At 36.3% G+C, this 23,528-nt stretch overlaps 1 protein-coding gene across 1 annotated transcript in view; it reads right to left on the bottom strand.

Annotated features, from left to right (window-relative positions):
- LOC136709278 (golgin subfamily B member 1-like) overlaps positions 1-23,528 on the bottom strand; it is a 49,702-nt gene extending 26,174 nt beyond the window's left edge. Inside the window, exons 1-16 of the mRNA XM_066684413.1 lie at positions 23,400-23,528; positions 20,519-20,578; positions 19,336-19,482; positions 17,639-17,767; positions 17,143-17,268; positions 16,696-16,845; positions 15,488-15,655; positions 15,182-15,304; positions 14,766-14,879; positions 14,167-14,473; positions 13,652-13,767; positions 13,119-13,236; positions 12,655-12,746; positions 10,418-10,571; positions 1,305-1,417; positions 593-713 (exon numbers count right to left, since the gene is read on the bottom strand). Coding sequence (XP_066540510.1) covers positions 593-713; positions 1,305-1,417; positions 10,418-10,571; positions 12,655-12,746; positions 13,119-13,236; positions 13,652-13,767; positions 14,167-14,473; positions 14,766-14,879; positions 15,182-15,304; positions 15,488-15,655; positions 16,696-16,845; positions 17,143-17,268; positions 17,639-17,767; positions 19,336-19,482; positions 20,519-20,563 — 2,023 coding nt within the window. The 5' untranslated portion in view covers positions 20,564-20,578; positions 23,400-23,528. The remainder of the gene's footprint in view (positions 1-592; positions 714-1,304; positions 1,418-10,417; positions 10,572-12,654; positions 12,747-13,118; positions 13,237-13,651; positions 13,768-14,166; positions 14,474-14,765; positions 14,880-15,181; positions 15,305-15,487; positions 15,656-16,695; positions 16,846-17,142; positions 17,269-17,638; positions 17,768-19,335; positions 19,483-20,518; positions 20,579-23,399) is intronic.

Raw genomic sequence — 23,528 nt, 5'->3', positions numbered from 1 at the left:
CGTTTAGATTATTAAAAATACTGACTTTATATCCACTCTGTTGACTTTACTTGTTTACACTGACTGCTGTATCTTTTCAGATATAAAAGTGGCAAAATGTGGTTAGGTAACTGTAAATTACACATTAGACAATTAGGGCCTTTATAAGCCCTGAAACGTGTGAATGCACAAGCTACATATTTTGCAGGAAACAAAAATACATATGGGTTTATTTTACAGACACAGTGAGAAGTTCCATAAACAAACAACAACAAAAAAAACACCTGTCATTTGTTATGTCACCATAGCGCATCTAGTCTCACAGGGCATATGCACCCAGACTCTTGTCTAATAAAGAGAATGTAACTATTTAAATAAATAAATAAATAAATAAATATTTGAAATCTATAAATACTGGGATTATTCGGGCCAGTCATAAGAAAACACTGAATTGTTTTTTTTTCCAATAAATCTTGAGTGAGATGTTAAACCAAAAATTAAATAAAATATCCACATAAATGGGATGTGAATTTAAAAAAGGTACAGTAAATGATGTGCGGCAAAAAATAAAGGCGTGTGCATGCCGGTCTGCTCTGCCTAGCTGCTCTCACACCTGAGTCAGGAGCAGGGAACTGGGGCCACCAACCTCCCATACTCTCCCCCTCCAGAGGAGTGCTGCTCCCTGAGGGGCTCCGGGGGGCTGTCACAGAACCCCTGTCAAAATCAAAGTCCTCCTGAGTAGAAGAGAACAGAGAAATAAACAGTGAATAAATACATACATAAATCAACATGGGATGTAAAATATTTTAAATCATGACATAATTGTACAGGACAAAAAATACTTTATGATATAATAACAATGCATTGCCTGGCCTTTTTAAAAGTTAGTTTTTTAGGGCCTATGTATGTAGTAGTTAATACGTTATGCCAACAACTGATTTTTAGTACCACAATTGATGCCATTTCATTAAGCAGCTTAAATCGTCATGTCAGAAAAGTTTGTTAGTTTTTAAGAAAGGTCAAATTATTGGCTTGCGTCAAGAAAGCGGGACAAAAAAGAAACAAAACTTAACTTACATTAACTTTCAATTAAAGTCAATGTACAAGGATTTTATTCCAAGTAATTCAAGCATTTCTGCTGGTTCATTCATGACGACATTTTCACACGGTTTGAAAGACAGCTGATGTGTTTAAAGTCAATTAAAAAGCCACAAATATGGAGATACATGTTTTTTTTTTATTTAAAGGTGTTCACATATTTTTCCTTGGGCAATGCTTAAAGTACTCAGTCAATTAGTAGATTAAAAGGTAAAGATGGCTCTTACCTGCAGGCTTTGAGGAGTAGAGTCTCTGAGCTTCTTCCCCTTCTTGGGTTGGAGCCTCTGGGACTGGACAAGCTCCGCCTCCTCCTCCAGCTCCTGCTGCCTATTGGCTAGTGCTGCATCGGAGCAGCCAGGAAAGAACCAGTCATCCTCAATCAGTTTTGTGCCACAGGAAGATTTAATGGGTCAAAAGTATTTAGACAGGGCTGACAAGGTCAGCAAAGGGGGCGGGAAACGTACAAAAGAATGAAATGAAAGGGAAAAGTGGGGCAAGTGGGGATTTTAAAAAATTAAAGGGGTGGAGCTAATGAACACATGAGGGAAATATCCGCTCAACATTAATAAAACACCACAATTCACACAAAGTTTAACACCACCAAAACACACTGAGAGGGTAATAAAGGTTGTATAGTTTTTTTTGTGTTTATTTGTTTAATTATTTTTTTATATAACAGCATATGCTGTTGTAATTTTCTACAGTTAAAGCCATGCACATTCCTCATCTACAAACTGCAGCCAGGATCTGTATAAAACACAAGGACAAATACCAGGGGTATTACCATTCAAAACAATCAAAATGTCAATACTGATTCAATTAAACAAAAAAAAATCATATGAGGTGCATAATCATTAATAAAAAAATGAATACTAAACTATAAACAAATATATCTTAATTTGTTTCATCCACAACCAATGCTTTATGCTGTTGTGAGCCTTCTATATTTTCTTAATTTTGCTTCCAATTTTCCCTGAATTCAGTCATGGCCTCCATGCTTTTCATGAATGAAAATCTCTCTGGCCAATCAGAGCTCTGCAATGTTTACACATCATGGTTTAGTCCCTACTCAGCTCACTTGGAACCACAAGCAATTGGGTACTATTTAAAAAAGTACCCAGTTTTAGGGACCAGAAAACAGAAAAGGTAGAGTACAGCCCAGTCAAGTAGGTACCATGCAGTGGAAAAGCACTATTAGCTAAGACCCCTTAATCACACATGAACCTGGGCAGGCGAGGTACAAATTTTTTCTCCAAGACACCTGAACTACCAATTCTTTCTGAACTGCTGCCAACACTATGCCAACAAACAACCCAACACTAACTAGCCAGCTCTGTTATGCTGCTTTAATTTAACATGCTAACCACAAGCTATATCAGCCCTAAGTTTTTACTAAACAGACCTTGTCCTGATCTGATTCATTAGCCACACGTGATTCCAAACTTAAAACGCTAAGCTTGAGCTAATGTTAGCCCTGATGCAACACACTAAACATGGGGTTCCTTGTTAGTTCTAATTTAATGTAATTCCCATGTCAACATATTAGCCCTGATCTCTCACACTAGACATAAGCAATAAGATTTATTATTTATTATTTATTATACCTGCTTTAATTTGGTAGTCACAGTCATCTGGTTAAGTCATGATTTATCAGCACAAGCTACTGTGTCAGCCCCAAGTTCATATTCTAACTATTATCTATTGTTAGACTTGATCTAAGCACAATGGCCATTATATATTGCCATTAGTCAATGGTCATTATACATTACAAAAAGATGTGATACAACGTTTTGAATGGTAACACCCCCAGTAAATACAAAATAAAAAAAAGTCAGCAGGGAGACACAGCCTTCTATATAGAAAAAAAAAAATAAAGTGTGTAAAAGAGGGAAACTGTTTTGATTCACTGTGAAGTTCATCACTAATGTAAAGATGATTTCTTTGTAAAAATGATGTTTCATGTCTTGGACACAGAGATACACTGAGAAAGTGTAAATCAAAAAAGATCTAATTAGGTCAAATCAAGTCTAATCAATAGAATAATATATGTGAATAATCAACACAAAACATATTCCCATCTGTTTTGTGGCAACAGGAAAGTGAAGAGAAAAAGAGGACTGACTAATGAAGGATTTGTATATAAAAAAACAACAACAAACAAAATAAAACTTTAAAAGAAAGTAAATGCTGGGTGATACTGATAAAATTTAATGGTGTGATATTTATAGGAACAATGCACCATTGGTACCACTAATTATATATATATATATATATAAATCCTGGCTTAAGAACATTCACGCATTTTTTGGGTCCCAAACAAAAATGCCTTGGTCCATGGAGCATTTTCAATGATCAAAGTGACATAAAAGTCACATGAATTCCAGTTTGACGTTGCAGAGAGAGTCATATTGCCACAGGTCGAATATGGATCAGATTTCAGTACCACAAACAAAAGTGGCTCAAATTTAAATTTTTAAAAGTTTAAAATGCATTTTTTATTCAAACAGCCACACAAACAACATAAATGAAGAAACAGATCGGTTTTGGGCCACTTTTAGCTGCTGCGTGAACATAGCCTTTTTTAATTTTAATTTTAAAAGGGTCTACATGAAGGAAAGTAAAAATTCAATTGTACTGATTTTTTTTTTAATTATTATAAAAATTTTATACATTTAACTGTACTTTTAAAAATTAAACTGAATTTAAACTTTTCTTGCTGTAGACCCTTTTGAAAGAAAATGACATAAATATATTGTTTTACATTTACTGCAGCAAAAGTTACAGGGATATTTGAAGTTTAACAAAATTATTTTTTAATATCAATCAATCAATAATACAATATAGACAACATATCACCCAGCAGTAAATTATTGTCAAAGAGATTTGATAGAATGTGTTTATATTTCTATTGCAAAGTTTGAAGAGTGAAAAAGATCAAAGGAAAATATGAAAGATATCTACATCTTATAGTAATATAAGAATCTTTTTTTAAATATGGGAAAAACAAAGCATGGAAAAACGAATCATCAAAGGTGCATTAGTAAATGTAGATTATTTGCCATCACCAAAATGATTCAGACATTTAAGACACTAGTAACAGTGGATAAAGAGTATATAAAGAGCACATTAAAAGCAAGTTAATAATATAAAACTACACAAAAGGCTATTTAATAAAAAGAGGACTTAAAAAAACATTACAAAATAGTATGGATTATTATCTGTACAATTGAATACATATGAATATTTAACCCTTAAAAGTCAAAATAAAGAAGAATGTTTAATCTGACCAGTGATATATTTAATATATATATATTTTTTAAATAATGCAAATGTTCCTAACAGATGGTGTCTCAAATTTCTGGTGATCTTTATTAGTTCCTGAAAAAGAGAGGCATAGTGGATTTACATAGTGGATTGTAAGTAGATGCAGGATGCATGCGTGCCATCAACTTTAGGTCAAGTAAAATAAAAATTTGCATTATTCATTCATTATCTGTAATTTTAAGGCTAATCCTGGGAAATAATGATGAAACAAGCCTAAAATGTAGGGTAAGTCTCCTCAGTAGATTTAAATTATTACTGCAGTGATTTTATAAAACATATTCTAATTTTATTATCATTATTAATATTACTATGTCATTCACATATTTTATAAAATACATATGAATCTGAATCATAGCTGAGAAGAACAAAATATCAAGAAATTTGTAAAGTGGATTTTGGTTAATGTTGTATAATAATTCATCTTTCATTTAGATTTGACGAAGTTTTACTTTTGGTGAAGTACTATTTTAGAAAAACAAACAAAAAAATTATTCATTTTTTGCATTAAATTGGAAAATGCTGAAATAATCCCATTAATTTAAATTCCAATGCAAACTGATTTTTTTTTTAAGTTTGTAATAAGCTATACGTAGATTTAAAGTTGTTCATAATGTAAATAAAATGTAATCATGACTGTAGACCCCTAAGGTTATTGTACATTAATAATAAAAATACTTAAATGGATAACAGCTGCAATAAAGTCCTCAGATTAATTAAATAGCCATGAATCTGCCTAAGAAGGAACAATAACGAATAAAATAAATGGACAGCAGTGTTAGGATTAGTGCATGGAACAGTGGTGACTAAGTATATTACAGTAAAGAACAGGATTAATACAAGAGTCATTTCCAAAAAGTTGCAGCTGTATAAAAATAAAAACTATATAAATGATGTGCAAATAATTTAAACAGTATTTATGATTTAAAAGAAATTACAAAAACTAAGTTTCAAATGTTAGAACTGGGACATGGTGCTTTTTTGAAAAATATTCACCAAAATTTGATGCCAGCAACAAATTGTTTTAAAAACATTGGGACAGGGAAAACAAAACAAACTGGTAAGGTTTTGCAATTCTACCAACATTCGTGTTCGGTTTTAAAATTGCACAGACCAAGTCTTTCAGAAGTAAATATAGGGAAAGGTTCAAAATACTGCAAGGGCAAATAGTGAACCAATTCAAGAATAATGTTTCTTAACCTAAAAATAGTAAAGAACGTCTGGATTTCTTCATATAAATTTCATAATATCATTAAAATTTTCTGAGTATATAGAAAAATATCTATAGGCAAGGGACATGACCCAAAACCAGTATTAGACATCAGTGGTCTTCAGGACCCCTGACAGAACTGAATTAAAAACGCTGCAGTAGAAATCAACGCAAAGGCTCTGAAAGAATTACTTTCTGTGTCAGTGTGTCCACAAATGCAAATCATGCTGCATTCTCTGGGTCCAAGCTCAATTAACGATTATGGCAATGTGAAAAAGTGCCCTATGATCCATCCATCCATCCATCCATTATCTGTAACCGCTTATCCAATTTAGGGTCGCGGGGGGTCCAGAGCCTACCTGGAATCATCGGGCGCAAGGCGGGAACACACCCTGGAGGGGACGCCAGTCCTTCACAGGGCAACACAGACACACACACACACTCACACCTACGGACACTTTCGAGTCGCCAATCCACCTGCAACGTGTGTTTTTGGACTGTGGGAGGAAACCGGAGCACCCGGAGGAAACCGGAGCACCCGGAGGAAACCCGGAGGACACGGGGAGAACACACCAACTCCTCACAGACAGTCACCCGGAGCGGGAATCGAACCCACAACCTCCAGGCCCCTGGAGCTGTGTGACTGCGACACTACCTGCTGCGCCACCGTGCCGCCCCCTATGATCCAACAAATCAAAATTTGAAATTATTTTTGGAAGTCATTGACAGCACATCCTCTGGGTTAAAGAGGAGTGGGACCATCCGGCATGTTATAAGTGGACAGTTCAAAAGCCAGCATCCGTGTTGGTGTGGGGGTGCATTAGTGCACATGACATGGGTGACTTGCTCTTCAATGATGGCACTGTTAATGCTGAATAATATTTACAGGCTTTAGAACAACATGCTACCATACAGACCTGTTCTTTTAGGGAAGGATGAGTTATTTTAGCAAGACAAGACCAATCCATATTGGATTACCAGTGTATTGTCCTGTAGTAAAAAAGTAGAGCTAAAGTATCTGAAATCTTATATCAAGGAAGAATTAGAAAACATTTCAGTTTCCGCAATTGGGCTCCTCAGTTCCCAAATATTTAGGGTAATAAAATAAGACCATGTAACACAGTGGATTAAAAATTCCCCCTTTCCCAACTGTTCATGAAATGAGTGGCTGGCATCAACCTTAAGCTTTCTCAATTTGAACATAAGAAATGTTGTCTGTACTATTTACAATTAATGGTGTTTAAATGATTGGCACATCATTGCATTTGGTTTTTATGTACATTTTACTGCGTCCCAACTTTTCTGGAAATATGGTCTGCATGTATATGTTAATAAAGTGTCCATGTTAATAATGTTAAATAGAAAGACAAAACAACCCAGGCCTTAGCAGTAAGTTTCTCACTCAAATTAAAGAATTTTATTTTGATTATTTCAATTAAGCATAACAGAACCTGAGTTGGATTGGTCACTTCATTACCTTATTAAATTTACATCATATTTACACATTTGCATTATATATATATATATATATATATATATATATATATATATATATATATATATATATATATATATATATATATATATATATATATATATATCAATCAGCTGTGACCCTCCAGGAACAAGGTAAGAAAATTAAATAATTTAGAGTAATTATTTACTCTTAGTATATACTAGGTTTAGTATACAGGTAAGTGTCTGATCAGAAACAGGTTATGACTGGGAACAGTTTAAAGAAAGTTTAAAGGGCTCTAAGTGATTAAAGCAATAGTTTGATGAAAAAAAAAATCTATTTCAAAAATATTACTGTTGTTGTTTTATGTTCTCAATCAGCTGAGCAATGTTGAATGTCTGAAGTTTAATTCTTTGGTTTTTCACTGAAGACACAAAGCTAAAAATGGAAGAGGTATATAGCAACAATAAGCTTCTTCACATGTTTACTTAGTCTTAATACATAACCTCTAATATATTCACCAGATATCAACATAAAGACTAGGTCATATAAAGGATCAACATTGATGGGGGTAAGAAGAAGAAAAGAGAAAAAAAAACATAAGTGTTCACTTTCATTAAAAGCATTTCACTAAAGGTAAACAATGAAACTTCAGACATTAAGCATGTTTTCAGATGATAGAGTAAATTGTGGAAAACAAATTAAATTTTTTTTCCCAACAAAACTATGGCTTTAATATTTAATGGAATTTAATTGAAACAAATCCCCACCACAGATGTCTGTTCATGAGTTGACCAGTTCTGAGCCCTTGTAAGAAGTAAATAAAAATAAATAAATAAATAAAAAGTAAATTAATAAAAAAAACAGGTCAGTGGAAAAATGGAAGAAAACAGAATAGAACGGAGGATAAAAGAAGAGATGAGTCCAGCTCTCTGCCCCTGTTGCACTGCCGGCTGTTTCCACAGAGAAAAGAGCAAAGGATCGTGGGTAAACAGCAGGCAGTGCAGAAGGATGGACAGACAGATGGGCGGATGGAGAACCTGAATGCACAAAACTGACGGGAAACTGTGTCCTGTGGCTGAACCAATCACAACAAGCAGGAGGACAGGAGGGCAGGGCTTAGCTCAGCTCACCCACAAAGAACAGAAACAAAGAATACAAAAAGAAATTTTAAAAATAAACAAAAATAATGTGGACATGCTGGTCATAAGGTGGGAAAATAGTGTATCAATGTTCAGGCCACATTTGAGAGTATGACAAATAAAAATATAAATAAATAAATGTGCTCTTTAATTTATATGTAAATGAAGACATGTCATAGCTTATTTTCAACTTCAGTTTCACAACTAAAAAAAAGGCTTTGTAGTTTTGCACCATTTCAATTTTGCATATCATGAAATTTAAAAAGTGGTATATTAGCCATTTCCCACCCCATATAAAGGAGTTCTATGACATCTGTAGTGCACTACATAGATAACAATTATAGGTCTGGGGTTCAGACATTAAGAACTGCAAAATTACAGCCAAAAAATAATAATAAAATTAATATTTCTTTAATTTATAAATTAATAATTTGTTTGCCGTTAGATCTTGCTTCAGTCATTTACATAAAAGGGACAGTGTAGCAGCGCATTTGTGTTTATACTGTATGATGTGATTTTGAAAGTCTAATACTACATTCATTTTGTAATAACATTTTTGTAAAAGCTGGGGAAAATGGCTAAGACTCTAACTCTACTCTAACACAGGAATACAGTCAGTTGGGTTCTAAAGCACTAATAATACTTATAACCTAATAAATATTGGAGCATATTAAATTCTTTGTCTGCCCTATAATAATAATAATAATAATAGAAAAAGCTGACCAGAAAATTCAGGCTTTTACATGCTGCACTGAATAAATATCATTATTTGTCTCTTAAATTTGGCAGCAGTGGAGAGTGTACAAGCGACAAAATACCAGACTGTCACAGTCAAGATGATATATATTGTTAGGTATCTTTGCAATGCAGCTCCTGTTTTCTCATTAAAATAACCTTAAATGAGGAGTTGTGTGTGTGTGTGTGTGTGTGTTTTTTAATTGAAAATACTAAATAGGTCTCAAACATTACTAATCATGAGACAAATCTTTTTTCTAAACAAAAGAAAAAATAAATAAAAATGAGGGGCTGTGTGGCATAAAATAAATCATTAAATATGTAAACATGCATGAAATAATGTCATTCTCATATATTTTCTCCTTCTGATAAGAATTCCTTAAAAGATCTGGCAAAGGAAAATATATTACTGATCTTTAATGTCCAGGGGCAACAGAGGACCTGAACATGACCCTGTACCAAATCTATGGCTTTTAAACCTTTAACACATAGGGTGCCAGTGGAGAAAAATAATTGCATCAGTTTAATGTTAAGTTGGTTGTATTTTTTCATGTATATCTCAGTGACTAGGCCAATAGTCAGCATTGTTTGACAGCAAAGGGATTCCCAATGGCTGTGTAATGCTTTTTGTTTAACGTATTAACACAACTATGAATGAAAATATGAATAGCAAATTCTACAAAATAAATGAAGCAAAAAGATAAGGTTAAAATACTGACTTCAACACAAAAAGTAACCCTAGTCTTAGGCTGGAATGTCCCTTAAACCTAGCTTTTAAAGAAAAAGGAATTTGTACAACACATTTTGTTTTTATTTTTCCTCTCAGGATTAAACAAATATATAACGTAATACTGCTGCCTTCTGTTGAATCGTGGTGGTGAAATGTGGTGCTATTATGGCTAACTCAGTCTTAAAATATAAACTATATGGCCCAAAGTTTGTGGACACCCCCTCCAACATTCCTTCAGAAGCTGAGGGTATTTTTCAGGAGTTTGTTCTTGCACAGCCATAAAAACCTAAATTCCTCTACAAAGTCTTGACACTAGATGTTAAAATGTTGCTGCAAGGATCTGATAAAAGCAGGTTTTTAATTAGTTCTGAACTCCAATTTATCTTAAAAGGTATTGGATAGAGCACCATCACTCACTAGAGAGCGCAGTTCACAGCAAATTCACCAGTACTTAATCAACACTGTGCTAACACTGAGTGTGTTAAAGAGCGTTAAATTGCAACATTCGCAGCGTTCATTTATCACTGAAGAATGTGTTGTGTTCCACTGCTCCAGAGCCAAATGGCTTTATACTCCTTTATGTTGTTATTTCAGTAGATATTACAAACGCTGTGCGTACAAACATTAAAGTAAAGTAAAGCTAAATTCATTCATTATAAGAGGTGTCCACACACTTCTGGAGGAATAGGGTACAGGGATTGTTGTCCCCCCCCCCCTCTTTCTCTACCCCCTCTCCCTCTCCTCACCCTCTCTCTCCTCCTCTATGTGGCTCATCCTCAGCACCAGAGAGTTCTTCTCCTCCTGAGTCTGGTCTCTGATCACCTCAGCCTCAGTTACCATGGTAACCACGTCCTGCCACTCCAGCACTGGAGCATCGTCCATGCTGCCAGACTCACTTGCCTAAAATCAGACACGCATACACATACACGTCAAGGAACGTAAAACACTTTAATGACAGCTTAAATTGAATATAACGAAAATACTAAACCTTCCAGTGCACGTGTACTAAACTGAATCATGGATCCACAGCCTGCCACTCTACAAACATTCAACTTCATAATGCATTCATCTTTTCATCCTTCATCTCGTTTTCTCAAATTAGAGAATCTTTTTTTTTCTATTTTTAAAAGAAGTGCACTTTGTTGAAGCTGTATGAGTGAACAAAATTAGCTTCACTACAATCTACAGTATCGTATAAAGTCTTCTAGGACACCAGCTTTCCTGATATTACTGATAGGCTCATGCTTTGTGTGTAAAAGGCTCTAAAAATGTATTGTGGAAATAACTTTAGTGTCACATCCATATACACAGCGCATGATGTGTTCCAGGTACACACGTGACACTGTGGATAGAGGAATGTTAAATGCCCACACTTCAGAAACAGAACATCCCATCCATCGGACACTTACTATCCTGCCTTGTTTAAACTCTAGATCATTCACATCGCCCGGCCAGTGTTCAACCAAGACATCCTCTGAGGTAACACTGTTTCATAATCAATTTATATACTGCTATCCTATGGCTTTGTATGTCAGTGTGTTTCAGGCTGTTATAGCTCAGTCTGGAACTGTGTTGTTTTGTTTTCAGAATTGCCATCCTACCTTAAAATTATGAATCATTTATACGTGAAAAGGACAATTTAATAGGAAGCTAAATGTTAGGTTTATGGAATTACAAATGGTTTGAAAGGTAAACACCAGAAATTGCCTGAACTGCATAAACATAAGCAATACATTAATAATAGAACACTATGGAAACCCATTTCAGCCACATTATATAAATAAAAAAAAAAGGCACCAACTTTTTTTTCATTAATATGCAAGTTGCTGTCTCAATATTTTGAGATACTATGTCATTATTTTGAGATGCTAAGTCAACATATTGAGATACTATCTCATCATTCGAGATACTAAGTCAATACATTGAGATACTATGTCATTATTTTGAGATGCTAAGTCAACATATTGAGATACTACCTCATTATTTCGAGATACTAAGTCAATACATTGAGATACTATCTCATTATTTTGAGATGCTAAATCAATATAGTGAGATATTATCTCATTATTTTATGATACTACCACATTACTTGGGGTTTCTGTCTAGTACTGTCAAGTGAGAGTATGTACAGCCTCAAATGGTTGCACGATCTACCCCATTTCCATCCATCAGTCGCATCAGCTGACGCACAGTTTCACTGTATGTAATTATCTAAGCCATCCAACATTTCTGATGCATCCATTTGTAACCATGTAGTTTGCCAAATGTTTGTAGCTGTTGGTCAATGGATGACACCACTTTGGCTACGTCTGTCTTATTGCGTCTCCTCTCTAAGTTGTTTCCTCTCTAAGGTCCGGAAGCATTTTCGGATGGAATGTGATTCCTCTAAAAGGACTAAAATTTCACGATTTGTGAATCCACGTCTGAAGTAATCCTCAATTATAGCCTCCATTGCCTCTTTGTCTGTTGGTGTACCTTCTACTAGATACTATCTCAGTGAGAAAGTATCTCAAAATAATGAGATAGTATCTCAATATACTGACTTAGTATCTCTAAATAATGAGATAATATCTCAATGTATTGCCTTAATATCTCAATATATATTGACTTAGTATCTCAAAATAATGAGATAGTATCTCAATGTATTGACTTAGTATCTTTAAATATTGAGATAGTATCACAAAATATTACGATTGCAACTTACATATTAATGAAAAAAAAAGTTGGTGCCTTTTTTAAATGTATTTAATGTGGTGGAAATGAGCTTCCATTGAACATAAATAAAGCATTAGATCTAAAATTAAATGTTATTTTCAAAACCCATTTAAAAACCACAAGGGCTTACCAAAGTGCTGTACAGTGCAAAATTACAAACAATTAAACATACAAATCTACATAAGAATAGCAAAAAATAAATTGAAATCTAACATAATAAATAAGGCAAGTTTTATATTTGTAAAATAAGGAGCAACTATTTACTCACCTGAGATGCAGCTCTCTTAGTGACCTGTTCCAGATCTGCCTGCAGCTTTCTCTGCTGTTCTTCATAAATTACCAGCTTGTCTTCCAGAATATCTACAAAACGTCATACATCTATATCTCAGGCTTAGATCCTTATGCTTCACTCTATATTGCTGTAATTTGTAATCTTAAGACATAACCTGAATAACCATCTCCCTTTTACATTATCTTACATTTCAATAATGTCAGGCATCAGCCAAATGGACTGAGGGTGTTTTCACACTAGACGATCCCTACTGTGCCCTGGCTGAGTTGGATTCTAGGAGTAAACTTAATGGAAAATATGTTCTACAGCTGCCCAAAAATCCTGTTTACCCATTGTGAAATGTTTATTACATCCAAATACATTTACAGTCTCAAAGTAAATATTAAGTACAATAAAATGTATTAAATTCTGCAATCCTGAAGATTGTGTGTTATTTTTACCATTTTTGGCCTTGAGCTCATCATACTGGTCGAGTTTACACAGCAGCTCCTCTCTCTCCTCTTCCAGTTCATTAACTCGCCCTCGAAGAGCCATCACATCAGGGGTTAAACTCCCAGACTGGAGGTACAAACAGATATTAGTGACATGTATTATGATGGTAAAAAACTAAAACATAATGAATATATTATACATCAATCAGCCAAAACATTGTAACCAACCCAGTGTTTCTACAGTTGCTCTCCATTATCTCAGCTCCACTGACCACACAGGAGCCCTTTGTAGTTCTACAATTACAGACTGTAGTCCATCTGTTTCCCTGCATACTTTGTTTGCCCCTTTCCAAAAATGTTCTATACTTCTGATGAAATTCAGTTTGAAAAAAATCATATTCATCCAAGTCATTCTGACTCATTTTTGGCCCGTTTTTCATGAAAGCTTAACCCAATTTTCCATCTTGTGTTCCACATAAATTAATTAATTAATTAATTAATTAATAAGTAAGTAAGGAAATTAATATCATAATATATCTCACCTGAGATTTTTTGAGCTCATCTTCTAACTGTCTTATGCGAGACTTGGACCACGCTTTCATCTTGAGGAATTTAGCTTCTGATTTACTCGCTTCATCAGACTTTAGCTTGGCTTGAGCTGAACAAAGACACAAGAAGAATTATATATAATTATAATATATATATATAATTTTTGAGAATAAAAAACTAAAGTTTGAGCAACCAATAGTTATATTAAAATTACAGTTTATAGTGACATACAGCACATACATTAATAGTATACAATTTATTACAATAGTAATATTTAATGTTAAATAATCCAATTAACACAATTGTTTCCTAATTTTCTCCAGTAACACAAGACTTGAGGGTCCTCAAGTTAGAAAATGACACATTCAAAATGTCTTTAGCTGTGATTTTATTGTTTTTATAATATATATTTATTTAAATGGCAAAGTAAAACAAAAAACCCTAAACAATATCTGGTTACATTTTCTTTTTTTATTCTGAATGAATCAGCGTTTACACAGAAGAATACCTTCTAATTCTGCAACTCTGCGGGTCAGTGCGAGGTCAGCGGGTGAATCTACGAGTGCATGCCCAGATACTTCTGAAGGAGCTGCAGAGTGAGTGGAGTTTCTCCTCTCTGATTCCAGCTGCTCTCTGAGAACCTGCTCCTTCTCTGAGATCTCCCTCTCGTGTTTCTCCTCCACCCTCTTCAGCTCATCTCTATGTTTCTCCATCAGATCTCGCACCTGGGTTCTCATGATGTGTCTCTCTGCCTCCAGCTTCGACTGCAGGTTGTCCTTCTCACTGCTCAGCATCCGGAGACGCTCACCCAGATCCTGAAAACCATCAGCACACAGCAGGTAAAACTCTCCATTTCCCAAAACATTTACAATACACTTAGGCTTGCATTCAAACGAACTGTTTTACAGGTTTACTGTTGAATATTTGCCTGCAACACATTCCAAAATTAGATGGAAGCACTTTTAAATTTTTGAAATGTTGTGAAAGCTCCAAAGTCATCTTAACTTTGTGATGCAAAGATTGGGAACAAAAGCAGCATTCAGAATTGGCCTATTCACTACAGCAAGAAAAAAATCTCTGTGATAAAGTCTGCTATAAATTTGTCACCTTGATCTGCTGGTCTCTGGTATCCACTTCACCCTGAAGGACATTGATGACCTGAGCTTTTCCCAAAAGGACCTCCTCCTTCTCATGTAGCTTCTGTTTCAGAGCTTTCAGGAGCTGAGAGGAAAAAAAATTAACATTCTCATTTTACGTTCCTTCTGTTCCCAGAATAAAAAAGTAACAAATAATTTAACAAGAGTTAATACGTTTATGAGAGTTTACTTTTACTATTTTCTTCTTTAAATGTTACTCTGGAGCTTGGACAGTAATATAATAACAATTAACACTAGTTTAAACCACAAAAACACTGTTGTCCACTCTTAAATAGGCTTAAAGGAAGTGCATGATGTTTATTTGACTACACTGAGGGGAGACAATGTAAAATAATATGGAACATTGAAAACCTCCATGTCTCTCACCTGTTCGAGGTCAGCGCTAGCATCGGATTTTGCCGCAAGTTTGAAAAGCTCCTGCTCATGAATCTGATTAATCTCCATCAGTTTTTTGTCCTTTTGTAAAAGGATGTCTTTGAATGTCTGGATCTGGAATTAGAAAGAGAGAACAAATCAAAACATATTACATTTAATTACAAAAAAACCCTGACCTGTGTGTTTATATACATTTTTAAATCAGGTGGCATGAGAAGAAGAATAAAACTGCCCTGTAGGCCTTGAATGAGCCTGTTTATGCTCCTGAGAGTTTAGAAGTATCACGTTTTGACTCACGTTTTGTTTGTACATGTCCTCTTTCTGCTGGAAGTTATTTTTTTCAGACTCCAAAAGCTCCTTCAGGCTGTCATTCTGCTCCTTTAACAAACTGCATCTCTCCTCTTCGTCTCCTACTTTCTTCGTCAGACTCTGAACCAGGAGCTGCAGATCCTCCACTGAACTGTCCTACATACAGAGAGACACCGATACATAAAAGATACAAACCCATACAAATATACACACAGACAGGCAGACAGACGCAGAGTATTAAAATAAAATGATAAAAGCTGAAAAGCAATGAAAAGACAAAGAATATTCCAATCCTATCATTGCTCTCAGAACATAACTTTGGGATGCTTTCACTAAGCAAAATTTCTCAACCAGAAAACTGATGCCCAAAGGTGAGGACTGTCCAATAGATACGTCCCTCAGCTCTTTTCTAATTCATTATGTTTGACTTTGGCTTACAATTTCTTGGTCATTTTAAAAACAACTTATTTAAAAAAATAAGTTAAATAAATAAATATGTAACAATATCTTTGTCACATTCGCCTGGTTTCCTTTCTTATATCTGTTTAGTGTTTCCTTTCTCCTCATATGCTCCCTGTTTTCAGTCCTGTTTAGGCTCCCCTGTTGTTTTCTGAGTGCTCTGTTTCATTTTCATCCATGTCACTGTTAGTCTCCCCTCTGATTTAGCCTTGTTCTCCACCCCATTTTAGTTTCCTCAGTGTCTGATGTCCCTCAGCTGTTTCTAATATGCCTGCTTTTGTATTTAAGTCATGTGTTTTCTGTGTGCTTTAGTTGGGTGTTGTCTCATCTTACGAGCAAGTTACGTTTGAGTTCATACTTTGGTTCTTGCCTTGTTTACATTCTCATTTATTTTATTTTAGGGGTTTCTTTGCTTTGTTATTATTGTCCTGTTATGGTTTAATAAAGTTCTGTTGCATTTACATCACAGCTTCCTAATGTGGCAGTTTGGTGAATACAATGATATTATTTTTCAACTGTTGTTGTTGTCAAAAAGCAGATCTACCGTAACCCAGATCCTAGCCCCAAGTAAAGAAAAAAAAAATCTCCCTAACAAGAACAAGTGAAAGAAACACTGAGAAGAACAAAGACTCAAAAGAAGAGCTCATCATCCTCTGGTCTACAATGGGTAGCAAAACAATACCCAGTATTCTCTTCCTTTTTTTTGTCATCAGCAAAATGTGCATCAGGCTGCTTGCCTTGTTCTGAGAAGGAGCCGGATGTCCTCCAGAAACAGCCGTCTGCAGGTGAATGATGTATGTCTCCTTCTCAGCGAGACGTTTATCTTTCTCCACCAGCATCTCGTCCATCTCCATTCCCCTCTGTCTCTGAGCCTCCAGCTCTTGCAGCTGAACACAAACAAGGAGTTACAGAGTTAACTGGGATTGTAATAACCAAAGCAGAAATTAGTGTTCCTACTAGTTCACTAATTCTATTTGTACACAGACCCAAAAAAAGACACAAAAACATAATGCGCCCTCATTAATCAATACAATGGGCACAATCATCAGCACATGGCAACACATATTACTGACATATGGGGTTTATCACACTGTCCTGGTCAAGGCAACAATCTGGACCAGGACAGTGTTATAAACCCCATATGTCAGTAAAGTGTCCAGTTTACAAAGGGGAATGTGCTGCACCTTCTGCTGAAGCTCCTGTTCTCTATGAGAGAGCTGTTGCTCCAGTTCCTCCACTTTCTTCTTCAGGAGAAGTATTTTCCCTCGACTTGCTCCAGTCTCGGATTCTCCAGAATCTCCACTGCCACTCTGCCCAAAAAATATATATAAATCAGGGATTGATAAGTCACTTTGTCCAAATAATCTTTCCACAGCTGCTTTGCAGAAAAAAAGAGGTTACTCATTTTCCACTTAATGAATTAATAAAATAATAGGTTTGCAACTACCAATTATTTTCATTCTTAAATATTGTATCAATTATTTTCTGGAATATTTATTTATTCTGCAAGTATTAGAACAGATTAGCATATAACCCAGCACAATAAGTAAATGTGAATAAAACCTGTTTACTGTTATTACATAATATTACATTCTTAATGTCAGTTCATAAAATTTAGCTTGTGAATAAAACAGCAGTGAGCAGGGTGGGCAGAATGCTCTCTTAAACTGGCTTTCATACCCTTTTGAGATGTGGAGGTGTTCCCTGCTGTTTCCTGAGGTCCTCTAGCTGAGCATTCAAAGAAGTCACCTTCGCCTTGTTCTGGAGACGCATCTTAGACAGCTTCGCATCGCAGGACTCCTTCTCAGCCTGGACCAAATAAGTTCAAAACTATTAATAAATAAAGGGGCTACAATATACAGGAGGTCCTCGGGTTACTTCAGTCCAGAGTTACGATGTTTCGTGGTTACGACACATCTCCCATTTACTGTATAAAGCCTTGTTTTGACTTAAGTGGTTTTGCGTCGTAAACGTCGTAACGTGAACTTCGTGTTTGGTGTGCGCGGTAGAAGAATACACGGTTACGCGGCTCGTGACCGAGGAGGATAGGTGCTTACAGTATGTTATTTACATATAGTATGTACGTATGTTCCGACTTACATCGAAAATCGGTTTACTACGCGACGTAGGAATGGATCAACGTCGTAAGTCGAGGACCCCCTGTATTTAAATTACATACTGGAACACACAAAATTTGTCAACTCTTATAAGGAATGATTTCCACTACTTCAAGATTCACCCTTTGCTGAGACAGAAATAAACAGTGTGTATAAACGCTCAGATGCATTATATTAATCATTGAAATTGAGCCACTTTAAATTACCAAATTAACCCATTTAAAATAAACTTGACCTAGCACCTTTAGGGTCTGCAAATCACACGGCAGTCCCAAACACCCGTAACTGAACCAAGCAGCCTTGTGGTGTATTTCCCTGTAGGACTGCATGTTGCTGATGTCAAAGCACATGTTCCTTTGAGGAGGAACACAGGGCTTGGGTGTCCATTTGGGACCAGGCGTACAATTTAAAGGAGCAATCTTCTCTGATTTTCTACATGATCCTTCACATTATGGAACAGTCTCTGACACATCTGAGCCATTAGGTGTCTGTATAATGACTCTGTACTAAACCTATACTACCTATAATAAACCATGTTTTGCATAAAGTGTTTCATTCAGGGACTACAAAGCAATCTGAGTCTTCATCTCATGTGTGTTGCACTTTATAGAGAAAATGGAAAAGTAATAAACATATTCATAAGTGACTTTATGCTACTTTAAGAATCATAACTGTGTTCAGATACAGAAAATATAAGACCTGATTTTTTTTTTTAGTATGGGCTGGTCAAATATGTTTTGAATAAAGTGATAAATCAGTCTCCTCTGTTTATAATAAAGGGTTACAACACTATGACTCTAACTCCTCTTAGGAATGACTGTGGAATGTGTGTAAAATTCTGTGGTTAATCTTTCACTGTGTTAAATTCCTGAGCTGCTGAGAAACCATGTGTCCAGATAAAACTGGAGCTCTATTGTTCCTGCTCCAAACAGAGCCACTGCACATTAGTCTGGACTTTGCTCTGGACCAGTAAACTCAAATCTCAGCATTTTTTTAGAGACACTCTTACTGGTGCAAAGCTGTATTCTGAAGCATACGTCTGTGTATTAAATTCTAGCCTCAGGGTCAGAGGAATATCAACTTTATGCAATTATAAGTATCTGATAATCAACACCAGGTCTGTTTCCATAGATTTAAATTCATGTGTAACCACAGAACACAACAGCAGAGATTTTCTAAAACATCTTTCATTTGTGTCAGAGAGAAATTCGGCTTAGACCTAGAATTCCTTATATGCAAGTTCCAGAAGAGCAGATTTACCTTCAGCTGTTCATCTTTTCCGAGAAGAGCTGCATCCTTCTCTCTGATCATCTCCTTCAGCTGAGAAACCAACTGCTCCATCTGAGACAAACGCTCCGTTACCTCTGAGAGAGGAGGACCTCCAGCAACCTGGGGTGAGCCAGGGGCCTGAGTGGGAGATAGAAAGAAATGGAGGGGCAGAGAAAGAGAGGTAAGATCAGTATTAGGTAGAAAGTAGAATGTGTATCAATTTGGACACAGACATGCATGCATTTTATACAAAATCTCCACAGAAATATAAAAAAAAAATGGTATGGGACACTCATGTGCAGCTGAACATGAGTATAGTGACATCAAGTTCAATACCAAGCATGTACTAGAGGGATATAAAGCCAGGAATTGTGTTCTCTTGAGTGACAGATTACAAGTGACCTCGCTGCTGTTGACGACATTTTGGACGAGTTTACAACAGGTTTCAAATGAACATGAAATAGGAGCCATTACTTACTGCCACATTTCAAAATAATGTGCGTATAAACCGTTTTGTAACCATGTAACTCACCCCTAGCACGAAAGTGATCAGTGCTGGAGTCAAAACACAGCACAGTGTTTTAGAGCAGAAAGTATTTGGCCTTCAGTGGGTCACACTAACAGAGCCAAAGCAGTGACCTCAGCACTCTCCCTGAATAATCCCTCCATACCGCCTTAAAACCCTCTGTCTCATCAGCTCGGCTCAAACACGGCTCACCGAGCACTACGCCAATGACTGAAAGCACACAGGACTCATAATATTCAAAAGAGTTCAAAGCATACACAGCATTACAAGTGCCATAAATCATTTTACCAACCCAGCAGCAAATGTTTATAAAAAAAAAAAAGGATCATTATAATTGTTGTTTTCACTTTTTTCTGTAAAGAGCATGAAACAAATTGCTCTGTGTTCTCTGAATGAAAGTCATCACACTGACACCTAATGGCCTGGATGTGTCAGAAAATACTGTACTAAACCCATTTTACAACATGGCTGCCTTCAACTCACAGTGGAGTATAATACGGTTCATACTAGTTCATACTAGTGAGCTTGAATCTTCATCTCATTTGAGTTGACCCTCATAAAGAAGTGGGGAGCCATGAGACTACTTTTGTTTTTGCACAAACATTCTAAATAAATAAACACATATATAAAACTCTAATATTTACTCACCCCTTGCCCAGAGCCAGCCTCATCTGCGGAGAACCACTTCAGCATGGTTAAAGCTTAGATCTGTAAAATATAAAATAAAAACAAAGCTCAAATCTGAAGAAAATTAGTTATGACCCCAATGCACACCACTCGACTCCCACAAATTATCATTTGACGACAAAATACAAAAATGTGTAAGATTGTTGGTTTATTATTATGAACAATGTTAACACTTAAGTGCGCCTTACAGAGGAAAAAAAATAAACATGATTAATTATAAAAAAACGGACATTCATTTAAATAAAGTAGCTAGTCTACAGAGGCCTATTGTGAGCCCAGCTAAACACACATCCTTTCACTAATGTGCTGCGGCTGACTCAACTTTTCCAAATGACTTTGTCTAAGCTCCACTTATTCACAGCTGTTTACTCAGTTTGTAAAGTAAAGTTAACTGAAGTGAGGAGGACTCAGCTCGTCTCTGGCTCATTGAGTGGCTCATGGAGTTAGTGTCCTGCAAAATTATCACAGCAATGTTCAAATATATATGTCTGAGCGTAAAAGAAATCCATCACAAAAGGTTAATCTTACTCAAAACAATAACACTATGAAATGAAAAACGTTCTCAACTCTTGATACACAGATTTGGTGGATACACTGTAGTCAGTGTTAATAAAGAAGAGAAATGTTAAGGCCTCAGAGAGCGATAGTTCAATGTCACAAAACACCAAGTTACAAACATCTACAATTCTGTGCACCAGAAGATAATAAACGCAGTATTACAAAAGTACAATGCAGCAAATAAAAGTACAATGTAGTAGTACACATTATAATGAAGTACAGCAAGGTACAATGCAGTATAACCAAGTGCAAAGCATTCATTCATTCATTCATTCATTATCTGTAACCCTTATCCAGTTCAGGGTCGCGGTGGGTCCAGAGCCTACCTGGAATCATTGGGCGCAAGGAGGGAATACACCCTGGAGGGGGCGCCAGTCCTTGATAGGGCAACACAGACACACTCACACACATTAACTCACACCTACGGACACTTTTGAGTCACCAATCCACCTACCAACGTGTGTTTTTGGACTGTGGGAGGAAACCAGAGCACCCGGAGGGAACCCACGCGAACACAGGGAGAACACACCACACTCCTCACAGACAGTCACCCGGAGGAAACCCACGCGAACACCGGGAGAACACACCACACTCCTCACAGACAGTCACCCCGAAGGAAACCCACGCAGACACAGGGAGAACACACCACACTCCTCACAGACAGTCACCCGGATAAAACCCACGCAGACACAGGGAGAACACACCACACTCCTCACAGACAGTCACCCAGAGCGGGAATCGAACCCACAACCTCCAGGCCCCTGGAGCTGTGTGACTGCGACACTACCTGCTGTGCCACCGTGCCACCCCAAGTGCAAAGCAGAATAAGAAAAAAGAAAACAAAGCAAAAAAATACTGATATTTCCTGAATAGAGACTTTAATGAAAATGTATTTATGTAGTCATTAGCCATTAATCACGCATCTGAAGAACTGATCATAACTCAGCAACAAACACAACCAGGTCCCAATGGTTATAAAACACTACTTCCTAAAAACGAAAACTACAACCACAAACAAGGTTTCAGTATAACTGGAGAAACCTAGGTTTGGGTCTTTAGTTGAATACAACACATCTTTAAATATTCCCCAGAATCTGATGTTTGAGCCATAAACATTGTTGGAGTGTGTTTAGTATTAAATGGTTGATTCTAAGGAAACTTACAGACTCAGATTTTAGTGTTGATGAATAGAATGAGGCACGTCCATGTCCCCAACAACAATCCGGCATTGTATTTCCTCTCCACATTCAGCAGTGACCTACAGCAATCTACAGCGATTCATTCACATTACAGATCCTTTATATCACACTGTCCAGCATGTCTGTCTCCACTGGGAGTGGATTTAAAAAACATACCCTTCTCTAAACTATTATAAGACATGAACCATAACTTTGTAAGGTGCTAAAACAACAAGGACAAGAAAGTCTGGCTCCATGCACACCCACTGTCATCTATTTTGACTCTGAGTTATTCTAGAATTATAACAGTCTCAAACATTATTTGCAATGACTTACCTTACGAAACAGCTGTTAACATGGTCTCCCACATATGTGACCCACTCTATGTGTAATAACTGGTCGATAGATTACAGGTAACTATAAAATAAACTATCACTTTCAAAAATGCTCTGTTACTATTTGGTGGTGAAAATGGCCGATTTCTCCTTTAAAGATAAAGGCATTTGTGTTGCGTATAAGCAAGGGGCAAGGAGGAAGGAGGAAGAGCTGGCCAAACCGGCTTTGGCCTCCTTTCCCTAGGGGATGGGTTTCTTATTCTAATTTTCCACTCCACCTTAAATGCTCCAACAGATACTGCTGCACCATTTAAGGTGGAGTGGAAATTAGAATGAGAACACAACTTCAGCTCCATCCAGCTGGCCTAAGCTAATCCCTGCGAATATTTCTTCTTTGAAATGCCCTTTTAACACTGTAAATCTACTTAAAGCAGTTTCAATCTAATCTCCAAAGAATGTCCTATGACTTCTTTTGCAAAAGTAATGTCACCAACAGCAGGCAAATCCCAGATTATTATCATTAAACCCTGACTCATTAATTTTAAACCGAAACACGGACACATATGAAATACTCAGATAAAAATCAGCAAAATAAAGACCCGCTACACGATCACAAACACAACCCGAACAGTATAAACAACGCTAATTTGCTAAATACTGAATAGTATTTACAACAAAACCGTGCACGATGGACACAATCAACATTATCAGTACATAAAGCAACAAAGTTGCGAAATAAAGCAGTTGTAAGGTTATATAAACATGTTGTACCTGCTGGTGAAAAAAACAGACTGTTAAATAAGTCCTGGGGTGGATTTAATCCTCTACATTTCGGTAAAAAAGATGAAAACTAATAAATTATTTGGCATTATCGTTAGCCCTCATCAGCGAATGGAAGCC

The sequence above is a fragment of the Hoplias malabaricus genome, chromosome 11 (genome assembly GCF_029633855.1).
Source record: "Hoplias malabaricus isolate fHopMal1 chromosome 11, fHopMal1.hap1, whole genome shotgun sequence".
NCBI classification, from domain to species: domain Eukaryota; kingdom Metazoa; phylum Chordata; class Actinopteri; order Characiformes; family Erythrinidae; genus Hoplias; species Hoplias malabaricus.
The sequence above is the reverse complement of the archived record's forward strand: the minus strand, read 5'-3'. Positions and strand labels throughout refer to the sequence as shown.